Source organism: Hydra vulgaris, chromosome 12 (assembly GCF_038396675.1).
Source record: "Hydra vulgaris chromosome 12, alternate assembly HydraT2T_AEP".
Lineage (NCBI taxonomy): Eukaryota > Metazoa > Cnidaria > Hydrozoa > Anthoathecata > Hydridae > Hydra > Hydra vulgaris.
Window position 1 is genome coordinate 74799555 of NC_088931.1, and position 25446 is coordinate 74825000.

Consider the following 25446-nt stretch of genomic DNA (forward strand, 5'->3'; position numbering starts at 1 on the left):
ACCAATACCGCATATATACTATATATGTTATATATATTATATTATATTTTGTATATATATATATATTTTTTTTTGGTACGTTTTTTATTATATAATAATAGATTATGGTAAGTTTTACAGTACCTAATTTGCCGATTTCAAACTTGCTAATCCAAATCAACCGAGTAAATATGTTGCTGTGTATTTTACGTTATAGTTTTATTTTTTTGTCCATAGTTTATTCTTTAGTATTATAAAGTTTATTTTGTTTGAAATGGTAAATTGCTTTTGTTTTTGGTTTTGGTCTAACCTACCCAAAGTATCTCAATCTCGCTTACAGAATGAATTTTTACTTGCCCAATGCATCTAATTTTGCCCGCGTGGGCGAGATTAGATTTAGCATGTTCTATAAACTCATATTCCAGAGATTCAATTGAAATTTTCTTTGAATCATCGATGAACTATTTTCATTGGGTAACTTTCATGTCCTGGACGGTATTTTGATAGATAACTTTCAGTTCCTGGACCCCGTACGTTACCCGCGACTAGGATTAGAGTTAGGTCACAAATTTTAAAGTATAGTTTTAACCATAAGTTAATATAAGTAGCTTTTGTAAATTTTGAACATTTTGCTCAATTAATTGAGCAAAATGTTCAAAATTTTTAATATTAATATTAATTAATATGACATTTTGTACTATAATCTTATTTATCTAGGTCCTGTCTTAAAAATTTACATGAATGAAACAAGAGGTAGGAAATGTAAATCATCATTGCGATTTAATAGGGAGTCTGTTGGAAAGACTGGTTACAACAGGGATTACAAAAATTTATAAGACAACTCATCGTCTTGATGGTGTAACTCCTTCAACTTCTTAAAGTAGCGAACATGACATTTGTCAAATAAAAAGCTACCAACACATAATTTTTCTTTAGCTTGTGTTAATAATAATAATCATTCAATTGATCAGTGAGTCACCGTTAAGAATCGGGTTAAAATCATAAAATGGAGTAAAGAAAATATGATGAGTACAATTAACCACATTTTCAATACGTAAGGCAGCAATTTGTACAATGTATCACTTACAACACTGAGAGACAGGCTCTCCGCAAAATCGCTGTTGGAGCAAAACCAAGAAGAAAACCTACTCTAAAATTTGCTCTAGAAAAAAGACTTATCAATTATGCTAGCAACAGGGCAAAGTTGGGAATAAGTCACAGTTCTAGGAAAGTCACAGTTCTTAAATAATACCGGGAAACTTGCCAGAAATCATTAATTGAACTTTAGGAAAAAAATTCCAAGTTACCAGTAGTTGCTTTTGATTAAACGTTGGCAGTCAACATGGGCATAGATTTACTTTGCGACAATCTGAGAGAACAGCCTCAGTGCGGCATCAGTGCATCACAGCATCGGCATCAGTGGATAAAGTAAAAGTGTAAAAGTATTTTAGTGTCTTGAGTGACGTCATGGTGAATAATGGTTTGCGTGGTAAACCAGAATCCATTTTGCACATATTAAACTGGCTTCAGCCATGTAATCGCACCTTATTCAAGCCACTGAAAGATTATTATGGCTCTTCAGCACAAGATCTTATGGGTCAGTTTCCGGGAGTTATTACTTATCTTTTAAATATAGCAGGTATATTTGCTTTAGCATGGGAAAAAGCAATGAATCCAAAAAACATTTTATCTAGCATCAGGTTGTGTTGAATATATTCAATCAATCCTCAGGCTAATCCAAGTGATGAATATTTTCCAAAGTATTAACACTCAGTTGATAATATTTCAGCTAATTCAACTGTTGGTGAGATTTCAATAACTAATGGTACTGATAAATCATTAATTAGTATAAATGAGAATGAAATGTAAATGAAGTAAAAGTACTTGAGAATGCAATAGAAAGAAATCTACTTTTAAAGTGAATGATGAATGATGTAATAACTCTATCACAGTCTTTACTAATAATGGAAACTGAAAAGTATCTTGCTTAGTTGAGAAACTACAGCTATCGGCTTTGATCTTTCTTGCTACAACTGGTTTGTGACCTGGTGCGCACTGAAACGTTTAGTTGTAAACAACATGTCCAAAAATATACCTAAAATATATACGGTTAGTATTAGCTTATTGTCGAGAGGCTGAATAAGCGCAAATTTTATAAGTGAAAAGCGTTGCAAAAACTAGCACAAGAGTGCACTGGCATATGTTTGAATCGGCATAAATGCGCCAAAGATTTTGCAAACATTGGCATAAGTGCAAACTAGCATAAATGCAAAGCAGTTGCAAAAAATGGCATAAGTGCAAATTGGTATAAGTGCAAACTGGCATAAGTGCAAACCTTGACCCTGGGCACCACAAAGTCTCTGTGAGGGGCCGTCGGTACGGGCCTGGTAAGCAAATTCTTTGCTTTAACTTCTCAAGAAGCATATTTAGCAAAACTGAATATATTTCTAGGATAAAATCTACAGGAAAGAAATGCGAAAACAACTGCAACTTACCAAGCTGATAAATCGACTAAAGGAAAAAGAAAAATAAGCTGTATCGGCTGAGAAAAAAAAATTGTGCCGTAAAAGGTTAAAGCAACAACAAAAAAAGAAGTCAATTTCAGTATTTTCTGTATCCTAACCATTGGTTGATACCATAATCTCATTAGTGAAATTAGATAATGTTTCACATGTAGAAAATGCTTCATTAAGGATATTGAACAAAAAATGAAAAGGGATAAAAAATTACAAAACCGCAGAAGTAAGTTATCGAATAAAAAAGGGGGAAAATTGACAAAAAAAAACTGCAATAAAGAACAGCAATAAAGAGCTTTTTGTTTGTAATTTAATTTCCGAAAACTCTTTTTATATCATTCGCTATTTATTTTTATTGTTGATGTAGGTATTTATGTAGAATGAAAACTCCCCTTATATAACGTGTTTAACATGTTCTGTTTTATATTGTAGAAAAGTATGTAAAAAATGTTATAATTAATTCTAGGTACAAAGTTTATTTCAATTAACTGTTTATCAATCTTTTCTACTTGTCATCTATTGTTGGTTGGACAAGTTGATTTCTATTGTATTGAGTATTAAAAAATGGCGTCCGACAGCACATGAGTTTCGACTAAACACTTTGTTCTGGGCCAGCCTTCAGTTTTGAAAAAAATCAACTTCTTGTGGTGTTTGTACACTCTATGACTACTAATTAAGCAAACGAGATTTCTTTACAACAACAACTTTGGCACAGAAAGTTTCTAGTTTCTACAACACAGCAAGTATCCCAGCAATTGATGAAAAGAGTGTAGTCAACCGTAAACGGAAATTGATTGATGAAGTTAAGGGTCTTGGTAAATATCCCAGTTCTAAGAAGACATCCATTACTTACCAAGATTGTCTGAAATCATTACATAACAGTAAATTTAATCCACGCTAAGTGGCTGAAAAAAGCAAACAGAACTATGAGATTTTTTTTTAATTTTTTAGTAGGTAAACATGCATATGACATAGATATATATTATCAACGTACTTTTTCATCATCACATGGAGGAAAAATTCTAGTAAAACTTTGAAGACTCGTCTTTTAAAACCAAAGAGCGGAACGTTGAATACTTAAAATTGCAAAGTTTACTTTATTCATTTTATTATTGTATGTCGGAGCTCAGAAACCAAATGCTTTATTCAGAAAAATTACGGAATCTTCAAATAAAAGAAAAATCAAAAGACTTTTTTTGTGGTGACAAGCAAGTACAAGCCATACTTGATAAAATTACTGAACACCTAATTAAAGCTCAATTCAAAGTTCTTAAAAAATCCTACTTTTACTGAGCCATTCACATTAATTAGCAACTGGGGATGTGATGGGAGCTCCGGAAACAGCACTTATAAATAGTGGTTTACAAACTCTGATGCTACTGGTGAGTTTCTCTTTGTATTTTTATAAGTTAATCTAAAAAAAAATCTATTTACTACAACAGAAAATTCAAAAGCAGTATTTAACTTATTTTAACATCTAGAAAACTCAACAAATCTCAAATTTCTAATAAACAAAATCTGATACTCTCAATAATAGGTGGAAAATTTGTAAATGCCTTGACTGACACAGGTTCCTAACAAAAATGTTACATATGTGGTGTAAATCCTAAAATGATGAACGGTAAATTAAAATGCTTGGTATTTAAAAAAAGAATGGTTTTGGTCTGTCTACTTTGCATGCATGGATTTATTCTTTTGAGTGTTTTTTACACGTTAGCTATATATATATTTGAATATATATTTAAATATAAAAAATTGGCAAGTAAGAAGCGATAAAGATAAATCTTATGTTCAAAAATGTTCAGAAAATATCAAAAAAAAGTTTAAAAGACATATGGGCTCTATGATAGACAAATCAAAACCTGGCTTTGGGAACACAAATGATGAGAACACAGCTCGCAGGTTTTTTATGAAGAGTTAAGTGGTGATGTTACGGGATAAGACGTAAATTTCATTAAAATTTTTAATATTTTATTAAGAGAACTTTGGCTATAGTTTATCATGAAATTGAAAAACTTTGTTCTGAAACCAAAGCTCTTTATCTTAATCTATATTTGTGGAGCTAAGTTACCATGGTGCCTGTTACTAAGCACAAAATCCTGGTACTAAGCCTATTACTGTGCAAAAAGTACTTGTATATAGCACAGAAATTATAAAAAAAGCCTTCTCTTAATCGAAAGACTATTGGAAGAGTCTCAATAAACCCGCATTGAACATTTTTTTTCGACTCCGCAAACATCATAAAAGAAAAAACTCATCTCTTTCCACAAGTATAGATTTGCTCAATATGCTTTTGATTACATCAGATTCTGTCATCAAGAATTGTCAAATAAGAAAACCATTAAATTACCGTTGGAAGTTTTGAATTTAATTGTCCCACCTGTAATACCACTACAGCTAGTCGGAAGTACAGTTCTGTATGACGATAAGATTATTTAGGGTCCGATTCTTCGGATAGTGAAAATAACAATGGTTTATTCAATAATAATTGTTAAGAAAATTTCATTACATAACTTGTGTGTTGAAAATTTAAACTTAAAGTATTCATAAGGATCAAAAGATAATTAATATTAATAACGTCCCCTATTTGTAAATCATACATAATTACGCTTAAATGCGCATTTAGAACATATAATTTTGTTTGATCAGTTTGCAGCTAACACTTTTCCGTAAAGACAGCAATGTACAGATATACAAGGAGGATTTTTTTTTTCTGAAAAAAGCTCTTCATTCTATATTTTTACCAAATTTTTTTTGTTCACCATCGGTTGTTGCAAAATATTTTCCCTTTCAATTTTATTAGTATTTTTTAAAACATGCATTGTAAGTTTTGTAAACGCTTCACCTTTTGTTGTAGAATGAAAGAAGTTGCAAAAAAAATAATAAAAGAAATTGGCCAAGTTTATCAAGTTTTTGATTTATCAAGTTCCAAAATCCATGATCAAAACCAAGTGTAATATGAGGCCTAAAAGCAACAAACTGGGAATTGACTATAAGTGGTATTAGGCAAGGATCGATAATTACTCCAATCATATTTATAATCTATATCCATGACTTAGTGCTAAGAGGAGTGGGATATAAGTACATAAAAAGGATCCAATACCCCTTCCCCTATGCATACACTTTATATGTTGAGAAACTAGGATCTTCAGTCAAAAAGTTAACTTTTTTATTTATTAGCTGGCAAATTATAGCGAACAATGAACTACTTTTTTTTCATTTTTTTAAGCGACCCTCTACTCCTAATAGCCATTTCTGTTAATTTTTAATTTTTATTATAAGAAAAACAAACATTAATTAACTAACTTAGTGCGTATGTACTATTATATTAAACATCTTCCCTTTTGCCATACGCTTTTGTGCGGTATTTGCAGGCCCCTCCTTTCTCTTCCCGAATGAGTGTGAGTACTTTATGGACGACCCCTTATTAAGTTCATCACTCTCTACCATGTGACTTAAATACATAAACTTTAAAGTTCACAAAAAATTTTCTCTTTTTTTTAACCAATTTTCTCATTATGAAACTAAACTTTTTAAAGTAACCACACTTGTAAGTCTACCATTATTATATTAATAAAACTATCGGAAGCAGGTATCACATTTTTTAATGCTATAATTTTAAATGCAGATTAGACAATATTTCATCTTTCCAAACATCACGAACATTGCGTAAAAAGTCAAACGAAAAAATGTGTGACTTTTCGCAAAAATACAAGCAAATTGGTAAAAGTTTTCCGTCTTAAAACTATTTGCATCTAATTATCTAGTAACTTTTCTTCTAGATAAGACATTTTCAATATTTAAGAACGCCATTTTGAATAAAAAATATACTTACACATTTGCCAAATGAGCTGATAATTAAAATTTAGAGAGCTGTTTTAATCACCTACAACATACAGAAAAAAAAGCTTATACCTAAAAGCCTATGTTCTATAAATCTGATTAATGTTGATTAGACCTACATTACACCAAAAATCAACATTACCACACCCTACCTTAATATTGTATGTGTTTTAGTACAGTTTAACATTTAAATTTTTTCTTCAAAATTCTAAAGATTGTTTTTCTATGTTTAGGTATATCTTCGGAATTGGTTCTCAACAAGAGCAGTGGCGGATTAAGACTTTTCGGGGCCCGGGGCTATTTAAAAGTAGGAGGCCCCGTTCCACTAACAACGACAAAAATGAGTAAAACAAAGACTTTCTTGAAAACGCTATCACTGATATTTATTTATATACAAATTTTATATTTATTTTATTGAATTAAGTTGAGTGATTTTTTTCTGCTTTTCTTCCCCGCAAACTCTGCAATCACATCGCTGAAATCCAAAGTTTCTAATAATTTTGACTCAATAGTTAATCTTGCTATATTACTTAAACGACTATGGACCATTGCTGATCGGTGCATGTTCTTAACTCTTTTAAGAGTAGAGAATGATCTCTCAGCCTCGCAATTTGTTATGGGAATAGTTAGAAACAAGCGATATGCTATATAAACATTTGGAAATACATCAATAATATCGGTTTCAACAATCCAGTTTAAAACATGCAGAGGAATCAATGTGTTTTCAGTCTCAGATTTATCTTTTTTATGCAAAAAAAAACCCGGAGGCTGCAACTTTAATAATGTTATAAATTGTTCTATTTTAAATATTTCTTGTTTATATAAACGATTTAAATATATTTTCTAACATTTTAAATACAATTTTATTTGCAGATGATACCAGCTTGTTTTATTCCAATAAAGATAACAATATATTATTCCAAACATTAAACAAAGAACTAGACAAACTAACCCAATGGTTTAAATCAAACAAGTTATCTTTAAATATAATTAAAACAAATACACTTTATTCCATCGCCTACATAAAAAATCAGATATTCCCTTAGAACATCCGGACCTTTTTATTGACAATCAATTAATAAAGAGAGAGCAATCAATAAAGTTTTTAGGCGTGTTTCTAGACGAAAATGTAACCTGGAGGGAACATATAGGTGTAGTTGAAGATAAAATATCAAAAAATTTAGGTATGATGTACAAAGCAAAGCAGTTATTACATCGATCTTGTTTAAAAAACATTTACTTTTCTTTTATTCATTGCTACTTAAGTTATGCGAACATTGCTTGGTGTAGCACTAACGCGACGAAAATAAAAAAATTGCTTAGCAAACAAAAACAGGCTATAAGGATAATTTCAAACGTAGATCGCTTCTCACACACACAAACACTATTTAATGAACTCAATATCCTAAATGTATATAAACTAAACCTCTATCAAGTTCTTATTTTCATGTTCAAACTTGATAAAAATATATTACCAATCTTATTTTATTCAATTTTTGAAAAAATAAATCACATATACCCTACTAGATTTTCAAAATACAACTACCCTACTAGATTTTCAAAATACAACATTCAATCCAAAACTTATTATTCCGCTACTAAATTCTCTATTGTAAACCGAGGACCAAAGTTGTGGAACATAATATTAAATGATGAAATGAAAACTAATTATTCTCTAAACCAATTCAAAACAAAACTTAAGCAATTACTTTTGTTAACTGAAAATGAATTAAATTTTTTCTGATAAAACTTCTTTATATTAGAAATCAATAATTAATAGTTAATTAATTAATTACTTTAGATTATTAATACATAATTAATCAATAATTGTACATATATTTTTATCATTTTAAATGATAATCTTCTTTTTGAGAAATTTATTTTTTATTTTTGCGTTATTTATTAATCTTTTACTTTTATTTTATACTGTTTATTTGCTTTTACTTAATTGGCAATAAAAAGTATTATAAATATAATTAAATAAGTTAAACTATAAAATGCTCTACCAATAAAATGTTTTTATATAAAATCATATCTTCTTATTTTTCAAACCAATTCTTAAATGTTATTTTTGTCATTTAATATTTTAATAAATTTTGTTTCTTTTATTTTACAAAGGAATTGTTATATCTTATTTTTTTAAAAACTATAAATTTAAACGATATGCGATATAAATTTTCTTTTATAATATATATCAGAGATATATACATTGAAACTATATTTTATTGTCAAACTATATTTTGTCTAGTAATGACGCATTTTTTGGGGCTTAATGATAAGACTAAATTTGTCTTCTTCTAGCCCCGGTCATGTAATTATTTTTTTATAAGTTACGACTGTAAATTTTTTTTTATCGACAAAAGTGAAAATAAAAAAAAATAAAAAAAAATATGAAACTATCTTCTAAATCATTTTATAAGAACTTTTTCAATTTTTTTCACGCTAACTTGCAATTCCATGGTACTAATAGTTAACAGCTTCGATAGAAATCCAAATAACTTATTTACGTGGTTGTAACCATCACTTGTTATAGTTAATTGTGTCACAAGTTTGTCAATAATGACAAAAAATATATTCACTCGAAACTTGTCAGATACGCTTAAAGAATCAACTTGGTTTTCTCCGTTGCTCAATTTTTTAATTACCTTTCTTTTGTTCTTATCCGAATAGTCTTTTTCAATAAACGAGCTAAGTTTTTTTGATTCATTCTCAAATCTCGTAAAGTCGTTTCGTAAGTTTTTTACAAAGTCAATTAGTGAAAGTAACATACTGCTTGCTGTATGCAAATCTAATTCAACTTTTTGAAGAAATTTGCTAACTGCATTAAACCTCTTAAGTATGTGATGCCAAAGTACAGCCATGAATTTAAACTCTAGCTTTGTGATCTTATTTAATAAATACAAAGCTTCATGACGAGTACCAGATTTTTCTTCTGTATCCTCAGCTATATGACATAGCGCTGCATGAATCCCATCAAAATTTTCTACTAAACTTTATGAATCTGACCTACATGACCATCGCGTATCTGATAGGCGCTTGAGTGTAGCATGATTTCCTTTCAATAAATCCCATCTATGTGCTGAAGCTACAAAAAATAAATACAAACTCTGGAGAATGCCAAAATAGTTGATAGAATTGATGCACTAACTAACACTGCACTGCCCTAATAAATTTAAGGAATGTCTAGCGCAGGGGATATAAAAAGCCAATTCACTCCGCTCTTTTAAACGTCCTTGTAATCCAGAATATTTACCAGACATATAGCTTGTATTATCGTATGCCTGTCCCCGACAATTGGTTATATCAATATCATATCTTTCCAGTAGATCTAAAGTGTCAGTAATCAAAGATTTACCGTCGTGGCTTTTAATTTGTAGAAAACAAAAAAATCATCATACACGTGGCCATTTAGATAATAACGGAATATCACAGAAAATTGATCCACGTGAGAAATATCAGGAGTCGAATCTACGATAATTCCCCAGTATTTTGCTTTTTTTATTTCGGTAATAATGTGCGTTAAAACCTTTTGAGACATAATATCAATTAGCTCTTCACAAATAGTTTTAGACAAATAATTTATATTACCTTTGCCTTTATTTGCAAAAGTGTCAAGGTGTTGTTTTAAAACTGGATCAAATTGAGTCAACAGTTCTAACATGCCTAAGTAATTTCCGTTATTTGACGATTCTATAACTTCATTATGGCCTCGAAATGCTAAACCTCTCCGGCTAAAAAACGAATAATCGCTACTATTCTATTTAAGATTGCAGACCAATAATTAAATTCCCTTTTAATCTGGCTTACCATATATTCATCGACATGAGTATTTTGTTTTATGAATTCTATACACTTAATCATAAATTGAATATGCTCCTTGCTGTTTTCGTGGCCGAAAATAGTTTGTTTAGCTTTTTTCCAATTGTAAAAGCCACTTTTGACAAATACGTTGTCGTAATCGGTTAAAAACAACTTGCAAACATAACAAAATACACATCCAGTGGATTCAGAAAACATTAACCATTTTCGGTCACACTTTTCGCCATTATTCATCACTTTTTGAAAATATTTAACCGAATAATATCTGTATTGGTTTTTGAACATCCGCTTCGAAGATTCGAAATTAGAGTCTTTATTTTGAAAAAAGCATACCCCTTGTTTAAATACTTCATACGTTCATTTTCCTTTAATTGTAATGGCCATAAAGCAGGGTCTTCGTGTAGAATGGTATCTAGGAAAAAAATCATGATAAATAAGCCTAATAAAAAAATAATAAGTGACAATTTATAGAATAAAAATATTAACTGCCTAAAAAGTAAATTGTTTGTTTAGCAGATGTTAGAGGTGTCATTAAAGATAGTAAAAATTGGAGTACCTGAGTCAAGCTCATTATTATGCATTGTAGATTCAACACTTTCAACTTCTTAAATTTCATTTGAAGGACCTTGGCAGGCTACCTCATTTTCCGTGTTATTGTTTTCATCTTTTCTTTCATTGTTTTTATTATTATCTACAGTTTGTGGAAATTGCATATTAGTTTGGTTTGATGAAAAATAATTTGTCGTTTTCGGAAGTTTAGCTACCATTTCCTCTCTCTTTTTCTTCAATCTTCTTTTAAAAGCTCCACTTTCATATTTTCTTAGCATTTTAATTATAACTGTATAACCTGAAAATTGATAAACTGTTCTTTTTTTCTCTTTCACGAATTTAGCGCTTCAGCCATTAAATGCATTCACACAAGAACTTTTTTGTGCGGAAGTACAAAAGAATTGTAGAATCGCAATCGTTAATGCATTTTCAATAACAATATAATTATTATTATTATTATTTCATTTATTTAACACCCAATGTAATTTACAAGGTAAAAAAGAAAAATAAGAAAGTTATTTCTTGTGATTTTCACTTAAGAATTTTTTCTTCCAGAATTTGTTTAAAAATTCCTCTTTGCTCTTTCGCATTCCAGCACTCTATTGCATGTTTCAAAGTTTGTTCAACTTCGGAGGGAATTTCACTTTTAGAAAGTGCTATTTTTATCTTCTTTTTATTTTGAATTAAGTTTTGAAAATTTAGCATCCGAAAACGGCATAGGTCCTGAATATCGCCAACAAACGAATGTTTAAATAAGAGGTGTTTCAGTTGTGAAAAGATAATGTCTGAAGTTGTTTTATTATTAAGAAGACGAAGAAACAAGTTTAATTTATTTTGTTGAATACTTTTTGAAATTTCCTGGATTTTAGGGACTAAAATCCAGTAGGGACTGCCAATAATTTATATATATAAGAAATAGAACTTGGGTGGGCAAACCGGATTCCAGATTGAATAAGAGTTTGAACAACAGCTCTAAAGTTTGAAATTTTTTCATCAACATTTGTATTATTGAGTGAAGCAAAAGTTGAATGTTTAGTATCCCATGTGAATCCCAGATGTCTAAGTTTATTCTGAAGATTTATTTTATTACTAGATATTATTCAAGTTTTATTACTAGATAATTATTCAAGTCATTAATAATTTTCCGAAGGGAATTGTTTTTGTAGCAATTTGTAAAAATGTTACATTCACTTATTGCTATAAGACGCTGCTACCAATCTAGTAATTTTTTTTTTGTAGAAGTAGTTGCGCTCCTTTGTTGTCAAAGACCTGTAAAATATATAATGCAGCGTTTTTGTTGACAGTTATTTTATTTTTGTGCTTTTGTTTTCAGACAATTTAGTAAATTTAACTTTGGCTCTTTTAAGTTAATAAAAGATTTAATTTTCAGAGTTAATAAAAAATTATTTGCTTTGAAACGGGGCCCCTAAAATTGTGGGGCCCGGGGCTATAGCCCTCCCTAGCGCATCCCCCCTCCCTTGACCGCCACTGAACAAAAGTAGTGTAGGCTTTTTAGATTTTTTTTGGGGTTCTTCTAATCATTCTGTACATTGTTTTAAAGCGTTACAATTTTTTTTATAGTGATTTTATACATACATATATATATATATATATATATATATATATATATATATATATATATATATATATATATATATATATATATATTATAGACAAATTTGAAAAATTGTCTCAATCTTGAAACTTCAATTGAAATCTGTTACCACTAATTTGTTTCCTTATGTTTGCTGGCGTATATTATTGCTAAACATCCTCTTTCCAGTGTTGAGTAGCATAGTTGCAGGCAATAACGCTTTCGAATTATAGAATATGAGTTTAAAATCAGAGAAAGTTATAGTCTCAGTTTAAGGATTGATTTACCAAATGCAGGAGTTTGATGTTATAACGTTTTTAAAGGTTTACTCCAAAAACAAATGTTATAAATAATTTACCTTGAGTTTTAAATTTAAAAAGAGTAATTAATCTCCATATAGGCACAAGTTCGAGATGGTGTTTTCATCAAATTTTTTTAGAGAACAGCTCTTTTAGGGAGTTGGAAAGTAGTTCTTTTAGGGAGTTGGAAAGTAGTTCTTTATCTATTTGTTATTTTTACTATTGTTATTTTTGTTGTTGTTACTTTTTATATATTTTTAATTTACAAAATGTTAGCTAGGTCATTTCACTTAAGTCGAAAATATCCTGTAAGTTAACAAAAAATTGTCTACAACCTGCTGTTAGTTAACAAAAATTTGTCAATATGCTGCAGGGTGTCTCTATTACTTCTTCATTTTTACCTAATCTTAATATTTGATTTTTCTAATTTTTTTTATAACATAAAGTTAAGCTAAAAAAAAAATGCACTTTTATCAGTGTTTTTTTTTAAAAAATTCAATGAAATCTTTAACCTGAAAATTACACATTTAGTTTTGTTATTAAACAGCAATAAAAGTGCTAAAATATTAAAATTTTAAATTAAGTAATTACCAAAAATACTGAACAAAGATCCACAATTTTTCAGATTTTTAACTCAAAATTAAAAAAAGAAGAAATTAGTATCATAATTAAAAACCGTTTTATCTAAAAATTAACAAACAAAGTAGCTTTAAAACAACGAAGAAGTTTTGTTATTCTAAATTACGTTTAGGTCAATATACTCAACTAGATAATGAAAACAGATGTCATAATCATATAATGATTCCATTGTATGAAATTAAACAGCTAGATCTTATACAGCAGTTTCTAACAAACAAATCTCCTATAGGACAAATGCGTCGGATTTTATTATATTTAAAAGGAGGATATCAACGTATATTTTCAGGCAGATAAGCCACAGTTTGCAAGATAACCACATGAGCTAACCAAAGTTCATTAAATCCTTTTTTTATTCTCAGGCTTATAAATGAAAAAGGTCTACCAAGCAAAACAGTGTTTATTCTCATTCGGTTAATTTAGACAAATATATTGTTTATTTTCCACCCAAAGAATACAAAACTCTTGGGACATATTTTCTGAGCAGGCTGTTCTAGAACCAAGTTGGAAAGAGTTTAAGTTTATTTTTGATGTTAGAAATATCAAAATTAGTTAGAGCATCTAGTCCAGAGCCCAGACCTGTTATTTCATTTTAATGAATCTATAAACAGTGGAATTTCTCATGATCTGAGTGATAAACAATCAAATACTGGTAATAAAGAAAATCAATTTAAATATATGCCAGATAAACTGTTTTCTGGGTTAGTATTTATTTCAATTTTATTATTTTTTAGCATTAGAAAAATTGAAAGCAGCTCAAGTTCCCAGTCTGTTGCTTGGTTTTCAAATATAGCGATAATAATGTTTTTTTTAAAGAAATGCCAAATAAACGCGAATACTTTTATATTTACTTGTATATATATATATATATATATATATATATATATATATATATATATATATATATATATATATATATATATATATATAGAGAGAGAGAGAGAGAGAGAGAGAGAGAGAGAGAGAGAGAGAGAGAGAGAGAGAGAGATTTGACGAGGAGGAAAAAGGGTTAAATTCCAGCTATGTTTCGAAAGGTAGTTTCATTTAGGCTTCCTTTTTTTTTTTTTTAAACTTCTTTAAAAAATAAATTTAAATAAATAAAATTTAAAATGTTATTGCTAATGTGTTAGAAAGCGTAATGACACAATCTTTGCAATGCTGTTTTAGTAAAGATGGGGTAAATGGTAAACGTCAATTTGTGGCCACAACATTATACATATATTTAAAAAGTAAATTAGTTTACATACTAAGTTATAACTTTAGTTGTAAAGTTGTTACTGAATTTTTAAACTGAAAACACTGAAGAACAAAAACGTAAATGTGGTATTACCCTGTTAAATTTTTTTTTTTCAAATTCTAATAGTTTGAACATCATAAATTACAAAAACCACTTAAATTTTCTTCAAAAAATAACCCAAAATTTGTATTCAATGGTAACAAGGTTATTTTCGAACACTTAGCAACTGCCTTAGCAACCATGTCTGTTAATGTTTTTTCCCTATATTCACAATTTTTATTTTGATATAGAGCAAGAGATTAAATGTGATCAATCATATTGTTCTGGTAAATTTTGATGCTTTTTAATGAAGGATTTTTTTAGTTAACGACATTTTTTATTTTAAAAACTTTTTTTCTTAGAATAATATTTTTTGAATATTTTTAAACTAGAATATTAATATCTCAGACACTATTTACTCTTTTTATTTGAAATTTTTACAGTTTGTACATAGTATTGTGGAAAGGGCAGGTAGTAAAATAAATGAAAAATATTTTTTATTTTGACCAGAATTTAAAATTTTACATACCCCATAAACCATTTCTTATGATCATTACAGTTTAATATCTGCCATTTTAATTTGGTTCGTTTTTTTTTGAAAAGTACTACTAAGGGCCTTTCAACAACTGTTTAGCTCTGTGTTTATAAAATTTAAAGCTTTTATCTTAATTATTACACAAGTTTATGTTCTTGTAAAGTTATTTATGTTCTTGTAAAGTTATTTATGTTCTTGTAAAGTTATTTATGTTCTTTTTTAGACAAATAAATAAAAAAATGGTGTTTTTTATATTCAGATTGTTAACTAGTATTGAAAAATGTTTAACATTTTATGAAAAAGATCACATTTTAGAAAATAAAATTTGCAGGGTAGTAACACCTTAAAAAGAAATTTATGCATAAATAAAAAATAGTTCTCAATTTTGCTTGTTTTAGAATAGTTGGAAATAAACGATTTAACAGTTAACAGACAGCTTAAAAGATTGTATGAATCAGGAAAACAAGATAAAGGAAGCGAATTTCAAAAAGCTGATGTTTGAGGAAAAAAACTAGAATTTTTGGAGCATTAAAGAACTGTAACAGTAAAATGATGAGACTTAGTTGAAAAACGAGTAACACGAGAACGAAAATTAGTAGATGACACGTTAGCTCTTTAGAACAGCACCCATTATAGTATTTATAGAAAAAAGAAAGAGAAGCAACATTACGGTAATGCGACAATGGTTGAAGGTTGGCTGCAAGAGCAGGTCCAACTTTGATTACAATTCATTTTTTCACCTTATTTAAAAGAGAAAGAGTACCATTCAAATATCTTCTCTACTATCCTTTTGAGCAATGATTGAATGAAGTTCTTTCCAATGATATATTATATAAACTGCCTAATTTTTAAAAAATAAACAAAAAGTATAAAGTTAACAAAAAAGTGAATTAAACAATTAGAATTTTTTAATGAATGCTTTACTTATATATATGATTGTTCATTTTAATTTTTAAGAAACTTATACTTATCCTTTTGTTTAAAAACTTATAAAATATTAAGTACTGAAAATATTTATTTTAGAACTTCCAAAGAATACACTTCTTTTTATAGTAGGGGGCGCCAAATCTTGACCTCACATATACCAAAAAGAGCCATGAACCGGCCCAGTTTGTAAATTGGGCCGGGTAAAGGCCGTTAAAGGACATTAAAGGCAACTAAAGACCAGTTCATGGCCTTTAGTGGCCTTGAAATAAAGAAAGATTCAAGAAAAAGAAAGTGGTGAGCACGATAAAGAGATGCAACCTGAGTAGATGCAAACTTTGCTATGGATTTGATATATGATTTCCAAAAAAAATCAAAAGTAAGAGTTAATCCTAAAAGACAAAGGGTAGATGACTCACGGTGTGCATTACCGTTCATAAATATAAGAAGAATAAAACCTATCGGTTATTAACGTTAACAAATCATCAGTAAATCGAGAATATCAAAATCCATGTTGATGATCAGAATGTAAGTTATTAGATTCAAGATGAGAGATTTAGCGTTTGTTAATCGAATACTCAAAAACCTTGCTTATGATAAGAAGAAGGCAATAGGGACGGTAGTTAGACAAACCAGATTGCTCTGCAGAATTTTCGAAAATAGTAATAATAGGTGCGTTTTCCATCAGACTGGAAAGCAAGACTTTGATAAGTATTTGTTAAATAGTTTTGAAAGTATAGACGAAAGATCTGGAAAACACTTCAGCAAGACTATAAGAAGTAGGTATTTAGTAGTACCTATAATGTCCAGACCAATACGCTGTAAGAGTCTAAGCAGGAAATCACTTTAGATGCAGAAGCTGGAGTGATAAAAATGTTATGCAATCGACCAACCTGTTTGTCGGCTATATCAGATAGGATGTGGTTAGTGGAGTCAAGAAATGAGATTGACGATTGATTCTTAAGAATAAATCAAAGTAACACATGCAAATTATCTAAAAAGTAAATAAATACACAGAACATGTATAACTTATAGATAACCTAAGCTATGGAACTCTATGGAAAGACAATTTAAATTTGGCAAAATCATTAAATTAATTTCAGTTTTAAACAAAAATTTACCAATTAAATCCAACGGAATAAATTTATATAATTCTATTATTTATTACTTATATAATTCTATTATCTATAAATAAATTATTTTTTTGCTATTTACGACTATTTCTATTTTTAAATACTAAATATATATATACTTTTTAACTATTTGTGTCTTTTAAATATTATATCTTCTTTTTTTACTATATATTAGCTAAATTTTCTACTTTATATATTTACCATATTTTACCATAATTGTTATGTTCTGTACGGGCTCTCTGAAAAGATGACAAGACCGTTAGGACATCTTGGGGCACCTGAAAAAAAAAAAATAAAAAAAAAAAAAAAGATTAGGTTGGTATTTTGCCGTTCATACCTTCTTTGAGCCCCTATCTATTAATTGTTTACATATTTGAAATAAAATTATATTTTTTGTAAGCGGAAACTATAGTTTATGTAAACAGCAAAATAAAAATAAAAAGTTAAAATAAAAAAACTGTAAACTTAAACTTTATTTTACTATGCCATCTCATAGTTTTCTTTGCATCCAGGAAAATTTTTTTACTATTTTTGATGTAAAATAATAAATACTGATATTAACCTAGCAGCACAACACCTTGGGCAAACGCAGGAAAATAGTTGGACCAACAATTATAAAATTGTTTTGACGATTACCCCAGGTAGTTTTGTGTTGGGAAAAATTTTTTAAAACAAAACATGTTATTAACTTTAAAACAAAAGTCTTAACTTTAATTATTATTCAGCTGCCAATCAAATTTCACAAACGCACGCCGAGTTGGCCTGTCATGCGAAAAAAGCATCAGTTTTACACCAAATTTTGCCCATGCATACTTTCTAAACGCAGAAATTTATAGTGAAATATAATATATATATATATATTTTTTAATCTTATATCTTAAAGATAAACCCTCCAAGTTATGATATCATAAAGAAAAACATATCGCCCCCAAGTATGATATCATAAAGAAGACTTGTTTAATGTACTTGTATGTTATATAACTTTATCAACGAAATAAGTTATTCAATTTTATTTATTTGCTTTTTTAAATAAATATTTTTTGCGCCGTAAAATAACCAGCTTAAATCAACATATACGCGTTTTAAAGATTTATGTGTGTGTGCTTGTTTTAAAGAATCTTATTTTTAAAAGGAAAATATTCAATTGTGATAAAAATATATATATATATATATATATATATATATATATATATATATATATATATATATATATATATATATATATATATATATATATATATATATATATATATATAAACATATATATAAACATGTTTCAAAAATTATTAGCAAATAAGTTTTGCTTAAATATTGCTTTATTATATTATAAACATTAAATGTTGTGTTTATAATATTGGGCAATCACCTTTAAAAATTTTATGTACCTTTTAAACTTTTAAATTGAACTGTTTAAAATTAATAAGTTAATTTTTAATTAATTCAAAGTTAATATAGCTTCTTTAACTTTATAAAAAAAGATGAAATAAGTAAAATAGGATTTATGCCGTCGTTTGAACGTCATTTGTAATTTTAACGATTACTGTCGTTTAAATAATTACTGTAAATAGGATAAGTAGTGTCATTTGAGAAATCAAGCTTTATCTTTTACTTACCAATTCAAATGAGTTTCTGAAAAAAAAAAGATTTATTTAAATTAATAGTTTTCTTCCTAATACAATAGAAATTGCAGGCAATTTTTGCGTTTTTAGGCGTTTTTTTGAAACGCTCTGTTGATTATTCTTTAATTTGATAGGTAAAAAATGTTACAGACGTTTAAACAATTTACAAGTTTAAAGGCTTTAAGTATAAAAAAGTTGACACTTTAGTGAGGTTATTTAAAAGCAGATGTTGTTTTATTGGTATCTTTATTCATATAATAACATTTAATGTATTGATATCTCATGAATAACTTTATAACAAAAATTTTCCTCATAAAAAATTATTAGTTCAACATTTAAAAATGAATCACTCCGTTAATTATCTAATTGAAATGCATCAAAGTAAAATGAATTAAAAATTAAAATTATATAAAAAATGTTAACAAATACATAAAAGTTAAAGGCATAAAATTCTAAAATAATTCATTAATATATTATAAATATAGATAATACATACAAAAAAAAAACCAAATCCCCACAACGTCCTTGATAGTACCACTTTGAACCTGTTAAGGTCAAGGCCACTATGAGTTGAGAGAGGGTTGTAACCACAGTAGCCTCTTCGACTGTAGTGTCCTTCTCGGCTTTGGGGAGGTGAATTAATATTTAAATATATATATATATATATATATATATATATATATATATATATATATATATATATATATATATATGTATATATATATATATATATTATATATAACTGATTAATAAAAAACAATGTGCCGAATTTCCTCTAAGCGTTGTATTTGGCAGAATGCCTAATAATTTAATAATGTCATTATTACCATTTACTTAAGTATTATTCTTTCCTTTTATTTAGTTATAATTTATGCAAGATATAAATAATACCTTTCAAAGCCTATTTAGGGAAGATATTTTTCACACATTTTCTAAAGTATAAAAATGTTAAAAGTTTTTATATAATCATTAACTGATATAAAGTTTAACAAAAGTTTCAACAAAGTTTGTTTTTCAGGCTACAAGACTTAATTTTGTCTGCTAAGGTAGGATAAGAGTATAAATAATTTTAGATGTAACTTCAAATTTACATTTTATATTTTTTTAAAAATATCTTTACTAAAACTCAAAATGTTTTCCATTACACTCTTGTTACATTTTTAGTTTTCTAAGTATAGTTTTTTGACACCCACTCACACACTCACACACACACACACACACACACACACACACACACACACACACACACACACACACACACACTCACACACACGTGCACACACACACAGATACAAACGCACACATGCACACAACACACGCACTTACACACGCATTTTATCATATCATACTTTATATATATAACTTTGTAAAAAATTTAAAAACTTTTTTACTAAACAAAAAAAGTAATTTTTATGTAATGTAATTATAATTTACAATTTATTCAAAAAGTTTAAATAAATTTAAAGCTTTATAATACGCATTGTTCTTATAAACACCCTTTTCAATAAACTCCCTGTTTAAAATCCATGCTTAGCATGTTGTAACTATAGCCCATACTTAAAATTTTGTAATTTCTTTTAAAGATATTTTTTGAAAGTATTGGAGACTCAAATAACTTATTTAATTTAAAAATCATCTTTATTGAGATTAATTACACAAATTAATAAAAAGGGTAGCATGTTGGAAGTTGTTAAAAACGACGAGACACGTAAAACCTATTTAAAAAAAGTTGCCAAAATTATCCAATTTAAGATTCCATTGAAATGACGAATACAAAACCTGTTTGATTAATAAAGTAATTTGCGATGGTTTAGTCAAACAATCTTTCAATATAAGATTAGTTATCATATAAAAAAAATATTCAATATGCTGCACACAACTTCAACATGTTTTAACTAATATATTTTCGGCAATAATTACCTCGATGATTATCATAACTAATTACCAAAATTTTAATCCAACTTTATGGGTGGTAAAATTCTCGACGTTTTGAAATTTTTTTGTTTTTCAAGGTTTTAATGTTTTTCATTTTTATAAAAAAAATAATTTATTTAAAATAATAAGGAGTTTTACCAAATTATAATTAAAAATTAAAGTTGGTGTTAATGATATTTCATATGTGTTAAAGAAAGATGGGTGGAGATGTACTTGATTCATGGGTGGTTTAAACGATTTATTTTAGCCGTTTTCTGGTTAAAGTTAACTAAAGTGTTCCACTCTCCTCAGACCTTGTGAATTAAATACATATCCGTCAAAATAAATAAATAACAACAAATATGTGTGAAGCTGGTCAGTGATACCGTTTGTCTGTTATCGAAATGTTGCAAAAAACATCATTGATAAGAATAGAGAAATTCCCATAATGCTCTTTGATAAGACCACCATCTTCGATTTTCCTTATTAAAAAAAAATAAACTACATGTAACTGCAGTTTTTATGCACTGTATATATTGTATAAATCTAAATCGATATTGGTCCAATTGGTCCAGTTTTCAGAGAAAGTTTATTTGCTTTACACATTTTTTGTAAAGTTTCAAAAAAGTTGTGTTAAACTTTTTTGTAGCAAACCTTGTTCTAATGTTTGAGTGGGCAGAAAATAATAAGTTTAATTGATAAAAATAAATAAAGCCTAATAATATACACTTAACGATTAACAAATAGAGCAATAACAGCGGCCTTAAAATAGATCCTCAGGGAAAATCCCATGTAATGTTTAGTAAAAAATATTTTATCTGATGATAAATCCGATTGTTTTTGATTGTTTAGATAGCGACAAAGCCATTTTAAATATTTTTTATTTTAAAGTTTGCAAGAGACAGATTTATCACAACTGTGAGCTAATTGGCTCACAGTTGTAACAAATTAAAATACACCACTAAACTATCTCTGTTGTTTTTGGAAACAAAATGTTTCGGAAGCTGCCTCCAATCAAAGATGGAAGACAGTAGTGGTCGCCAACAGAAGTTATACTACAAGCAAGAAGATTTGATTGTTGTCTCTACCCAACACAGCAGGCATGGGATGTAAAAAGTTGTCTTTTAAAAAAAAATCTTTGAAAAAAGCCATCCTTTATGCTCTGACTTTTGTCAAAGTCCGTCATGCTTTAACACCATTTTTTGACCAAAACATTGAATTCTTAATTTTAATCTTTAGAAAATGTTAAAAGTTTTGAAAAAATACTTTTAATTGGGCGGAGGGCATATATATAGATTTTTGTTTTGTTCTGTTTTTGTTTACACTTATGGTAAAATATTATATTTTATAAAAACAAACAAACAAAGCTTCTGAAAGAAGATTATAATGATCTTATCATTAGAACCTTAACAATTTTTGAACCAAAATAGTATAAAATTTCAATAAATCATACTATAAAACTAAAAATGTAAATCTAAAGAATAACCGTTTTAATAGATATCAGAGGGTAAAAAGCTTTAAAAAGTAAGGCTGAAATCAGTTTTACAAACCTCCTATAAATCAAAGAAATTAAATCTGTCTTAAGATTTTATTTCCAAAAGTTCATTTTAAATTAATAGTAACTTAGAATGCCATTTATTCAAGCCATCTATCCAAGCCATTTATCCAAGCCATCTATCCAAGCCATCTATCCAAGCCATCTATAGCAAGTATAAAATCTTTTAACTTGATTTTAAAAACAAAAAAATGAATAGAAAAATTTAAGTTAGCAAATCATTATTTCTAAGTGCGTGCTTATAACAGTTAGTGAGTTTTTTTTCCACATATTAGTAAAACATAAAACATTAAGACGTTAAGTTTTTATATATCAAGTATTTTTATTTCATCAAAGAATGTTTTTAAATGTAAAAAGCAATCCACAAAATTTATCTACGCGTATCTCATATTTCTGACGGCGATATAGACGTAGTTTACTTTTTCCGTATTACCCCTGGCAATATTTGCATAATTTATTTAACTGTGTATAAATAAGTATTAGAGTTGTGTTCGACTATTTTTGTTTAAAACGGCTGAGCTTCATGGAAACATATTTAAAAAAAACTTTGGTGCTTACATGATCATCACGATAATCTTAACGAGAACATCAGTTTTTCAAAGTGATGTTCTCGTTAAGATAAACAGCTAGAAATCTTATAACAGGGCAGGATTGAAAAGTCTTGTTTTTCAAAAGGAATGACCTTTGTAAACTTTTTATATTAAAATATTATATTAAAATATTAAGGCCAACCGTATTGAATACTTTTGATAAGTTAATAAAAATATCTAATGAGATTTTTCAAAGGAGTTGGAGCTGTTGCACACAAATTAAATAAGAGCATGCTCATTTCTTTTTTTGCAGGCAAAATTGATTGTTGTATTGTAAGTTATTGAAATTAGTATAACTATAAACTATCTTAAACATAATTCTTTCTAGGATTTAAAAAAATATAAATAGGATAGAGATGGGCCGATAATTTTTAATATTGGATCTGTCGCCTTTTTTATGGATAGTGATAACTTCAACAATTTTTAAACGCTCAGGGAAAATTCATTAATGAATAAATGCTGTGAATACTTTTAAATGTATATTTGTAATTTGTTCATAGCAATTTATAATATATATACATTTCCATTTATTTAATTAGCTACAGTTGCTTCGTTTTTACTTTAAAATTTCAAAAGCTTTTTTAAACTCTTCAAAAGATAGTTCGGAAGAGAATTTATGAAAACAAATGCTTTTATCAATAGGTACTAAAAAATGCAGTTTTGTTAATTGGTATTTTATCTGATAGGGTTGGACCAAATTCAATGAAGCATTTATTGAACTTATGAGCTATAGTTTTTCAGCTCATACGATTCGTTTTTTTTTTTATCGATTTTTAGCTTCTGAAGAAAAAGAGCTTGTATGTTTTTTGTTTAATGGTTTCTTTTAATACTTGCCAAGTACGTAATAAGTCATTTTTAGTTTTATTAATTTTGTTTTATATACTTAAATAGTAGTTGTTTTTTTTATTTTTCCGGATTTTTTTAAATAAATTTTTGCAGTCTTTTTATATTTTTTCGCTTGCATATTTAAAAATTCAACCTTCTGTTTAATGCCAACCGTCAGCTAGAAACAAAAAGCCAAAAGAAACAGACTCCACTTCATTTTTCCACTTAAAATAATTTCTGGCAGTCAATACTGTTACCCATAACCAACAGGAGATATAGGGCCACGATATTTAAGTTAAGAGGCGATATTTAAGTTTAGATATTTAAGTTTAGAGACCACGATATTTAAGTTAAGAGGAAATATTGGGCCACGATATTTAAGTTTTGTCGAACTGAATTTGCCAAATATATATATATATATATATATATATATATATATATATATTTTTATTTAAATAAAAAGAAATAAATTCAAAAAGAAATTGAAAAGTGTATGAGAAACATATCTAAACTTGATTCCTATAATTTTTTTCAGGGTGTCATAAACTTGAAGCAATTATAAACTTTATTAGTAAACTTTATTTGTTGTTCATATTGAAGGTAAATATTCTCTTAAACTACGATTACTATGAGTTGGAACCAAAGAAGTTGGTGGGGATTAAAAACTAGGGTGCTGATAAGAAACATTTTACGCTTTGCTTAGCAAACAGCATTTTGACAAAGTTTGCAAGTGCAAAAGATGCAGAATTTTTAAGTAAATTAAAAATGGTTATAAAAATCAACATCATTGCAAAAATTATCATAGTTCTTGACTAATTTACCTGTAATGTGTTGCCGTGGCGCAGATGTCAGATTTCTGACTCAGAACCATAGGATCCAAAGTTTGATGCCGGGTCTAGCTCAATAAGCAACATTGGTAATAAAGGAGGCGTGAAATTCCACGTTGATTGTTCTTCTGAGGTGCTCTGCGATAAGACTGTAATGCCTTCGGGGAGTCTCTTTATTGTTAAACACAATAAAAAAAAAAAAAAAAAAAGACCATCATTTTCATATTTCATGCTTAGGAAATTGTTAGGTTAAGTGAATAAAAAAAATAATTTACTCACAAGCAATTGCTCTGAGTAAAAGTAAAAGCTAAAAAATACTTTAAAATCAATCACTTTAAAAAAGCAATCACTTTAAAAAAGCAATCACTTTAAAAAATCAATCACTTTAAAAAAGCAATCACTTTAAAAAAGCAATCACTTTAAAAGCGATTGCTCAAAAATACGTAAATAAAGTTTTGCTTTTGCTTATACACAGTAAAAAAAAAAGGTAGAAATTTCTACCTTAGGGTAGGATATGTGATATACCCTTAGTAAGGTATAATTTTCTACCTTTTAAGGTAGAAAATTATATTAAAAACAATTATTTGTCATACAATTTTCTAACTCAAAGGTATAATTTTCTACCTTATAAGGTAGAATATTATACCTTACTAAGGGTATATCACATATCCTACCTTAACTAAAAATTTCTACCTTTAGTTTTTAGTGTGTAAGCAGTTGTTTCAACTAAGGAGTAACAATCAAAAATAAAAATAAAAAGCAACTTTTAAAGGGGCTTGTAAAATAAGAAGCAACTGCTCGCCTTTTTTAAGTTATAGCTTTTTTATTCACGCGTTTTTCTCATATATGAGCAATTGCTCAACACTTTGAGCAAATGCTCGTGAGTAAGAAAAAAGAGCAATTGCTCAAATTTTTTATTCACGAAAAGTTGAGCAATTACTCCCTTAACGCTTAGTAAAAGCAGTTGTTCTTTTTTATTCACCCAGTCTATTAAATGCTACCTCGATGATGTT

General features: G+C 28.1%; 2 protein-coding genes across 3 annotated transcripts in view; one reads left to right on the plus strand and one right to left on the minus strand.

The window, feature by feature from the left end:
* Positions 1–6749: 6749 nt before the first annotated feature.
* LOC136088349 (uncharacterized) lies at positions 6750–10738 on the minus strand. The gene is made up of 8 exons (XM_065812047.1): positions 10714–10738; positions 10513–10596; positions 10146–10393; positions 9737–10095; positions 9487–9653; positions 9349–9423; positions 8846–9297; positions 6750–7112 (listed from the first exon to the last, which is right to left on the minus strand). Exons 1-8 carry the CDS (start codon positions 10736–10738, stop codon positions 6750–6752), a joined length of 1773 nt encoding a protein of 590 aa, XP_065668119.1.
* An 8933-nt stretch (positions 10739–19671) lies between these two features.
* LOC105847864 (D(1A) dopamine receptor) overlaps positions 19672–25446 on the plus strand; it is a 23502-nt gene continuing 17727 nt past the window's right edge. The window contains exon 1 of one of the 2 annotated variants that reach the window (XM_065814425.1): positions 19672–19768. The gene's annotated coding sequence lies outside the window, so the exon portion shown is untranslated. The remainder of the gene's footprint in view (positions 19769–25446) is intronic. The other variant, XM_065814424.1, reaches the window with a different exon arrangement.

Bases quoted from the DNA above. Each gene is read 5' to 3' on its own strand.
- LOC136088349 (XM_065812047.1), bottom strand. From the start codon at position 10,738: ATGCATAATAATGAGCTTGACTCAG. The intron at 10,394-10,512 runs GTATGAAGTATT...ATTTTCAAAAAG, and splicing joins ACAATTAAAGGAAAATGAAC to TGATGAATAATGGCGAAAAG. The intron at 10,096-10,145 runs GTAAGCCAGATT...AATCTTAAATAG, and splicing joins CTCATGTCGATGAATATATG to AATAGTAGCGATTATTCGTT.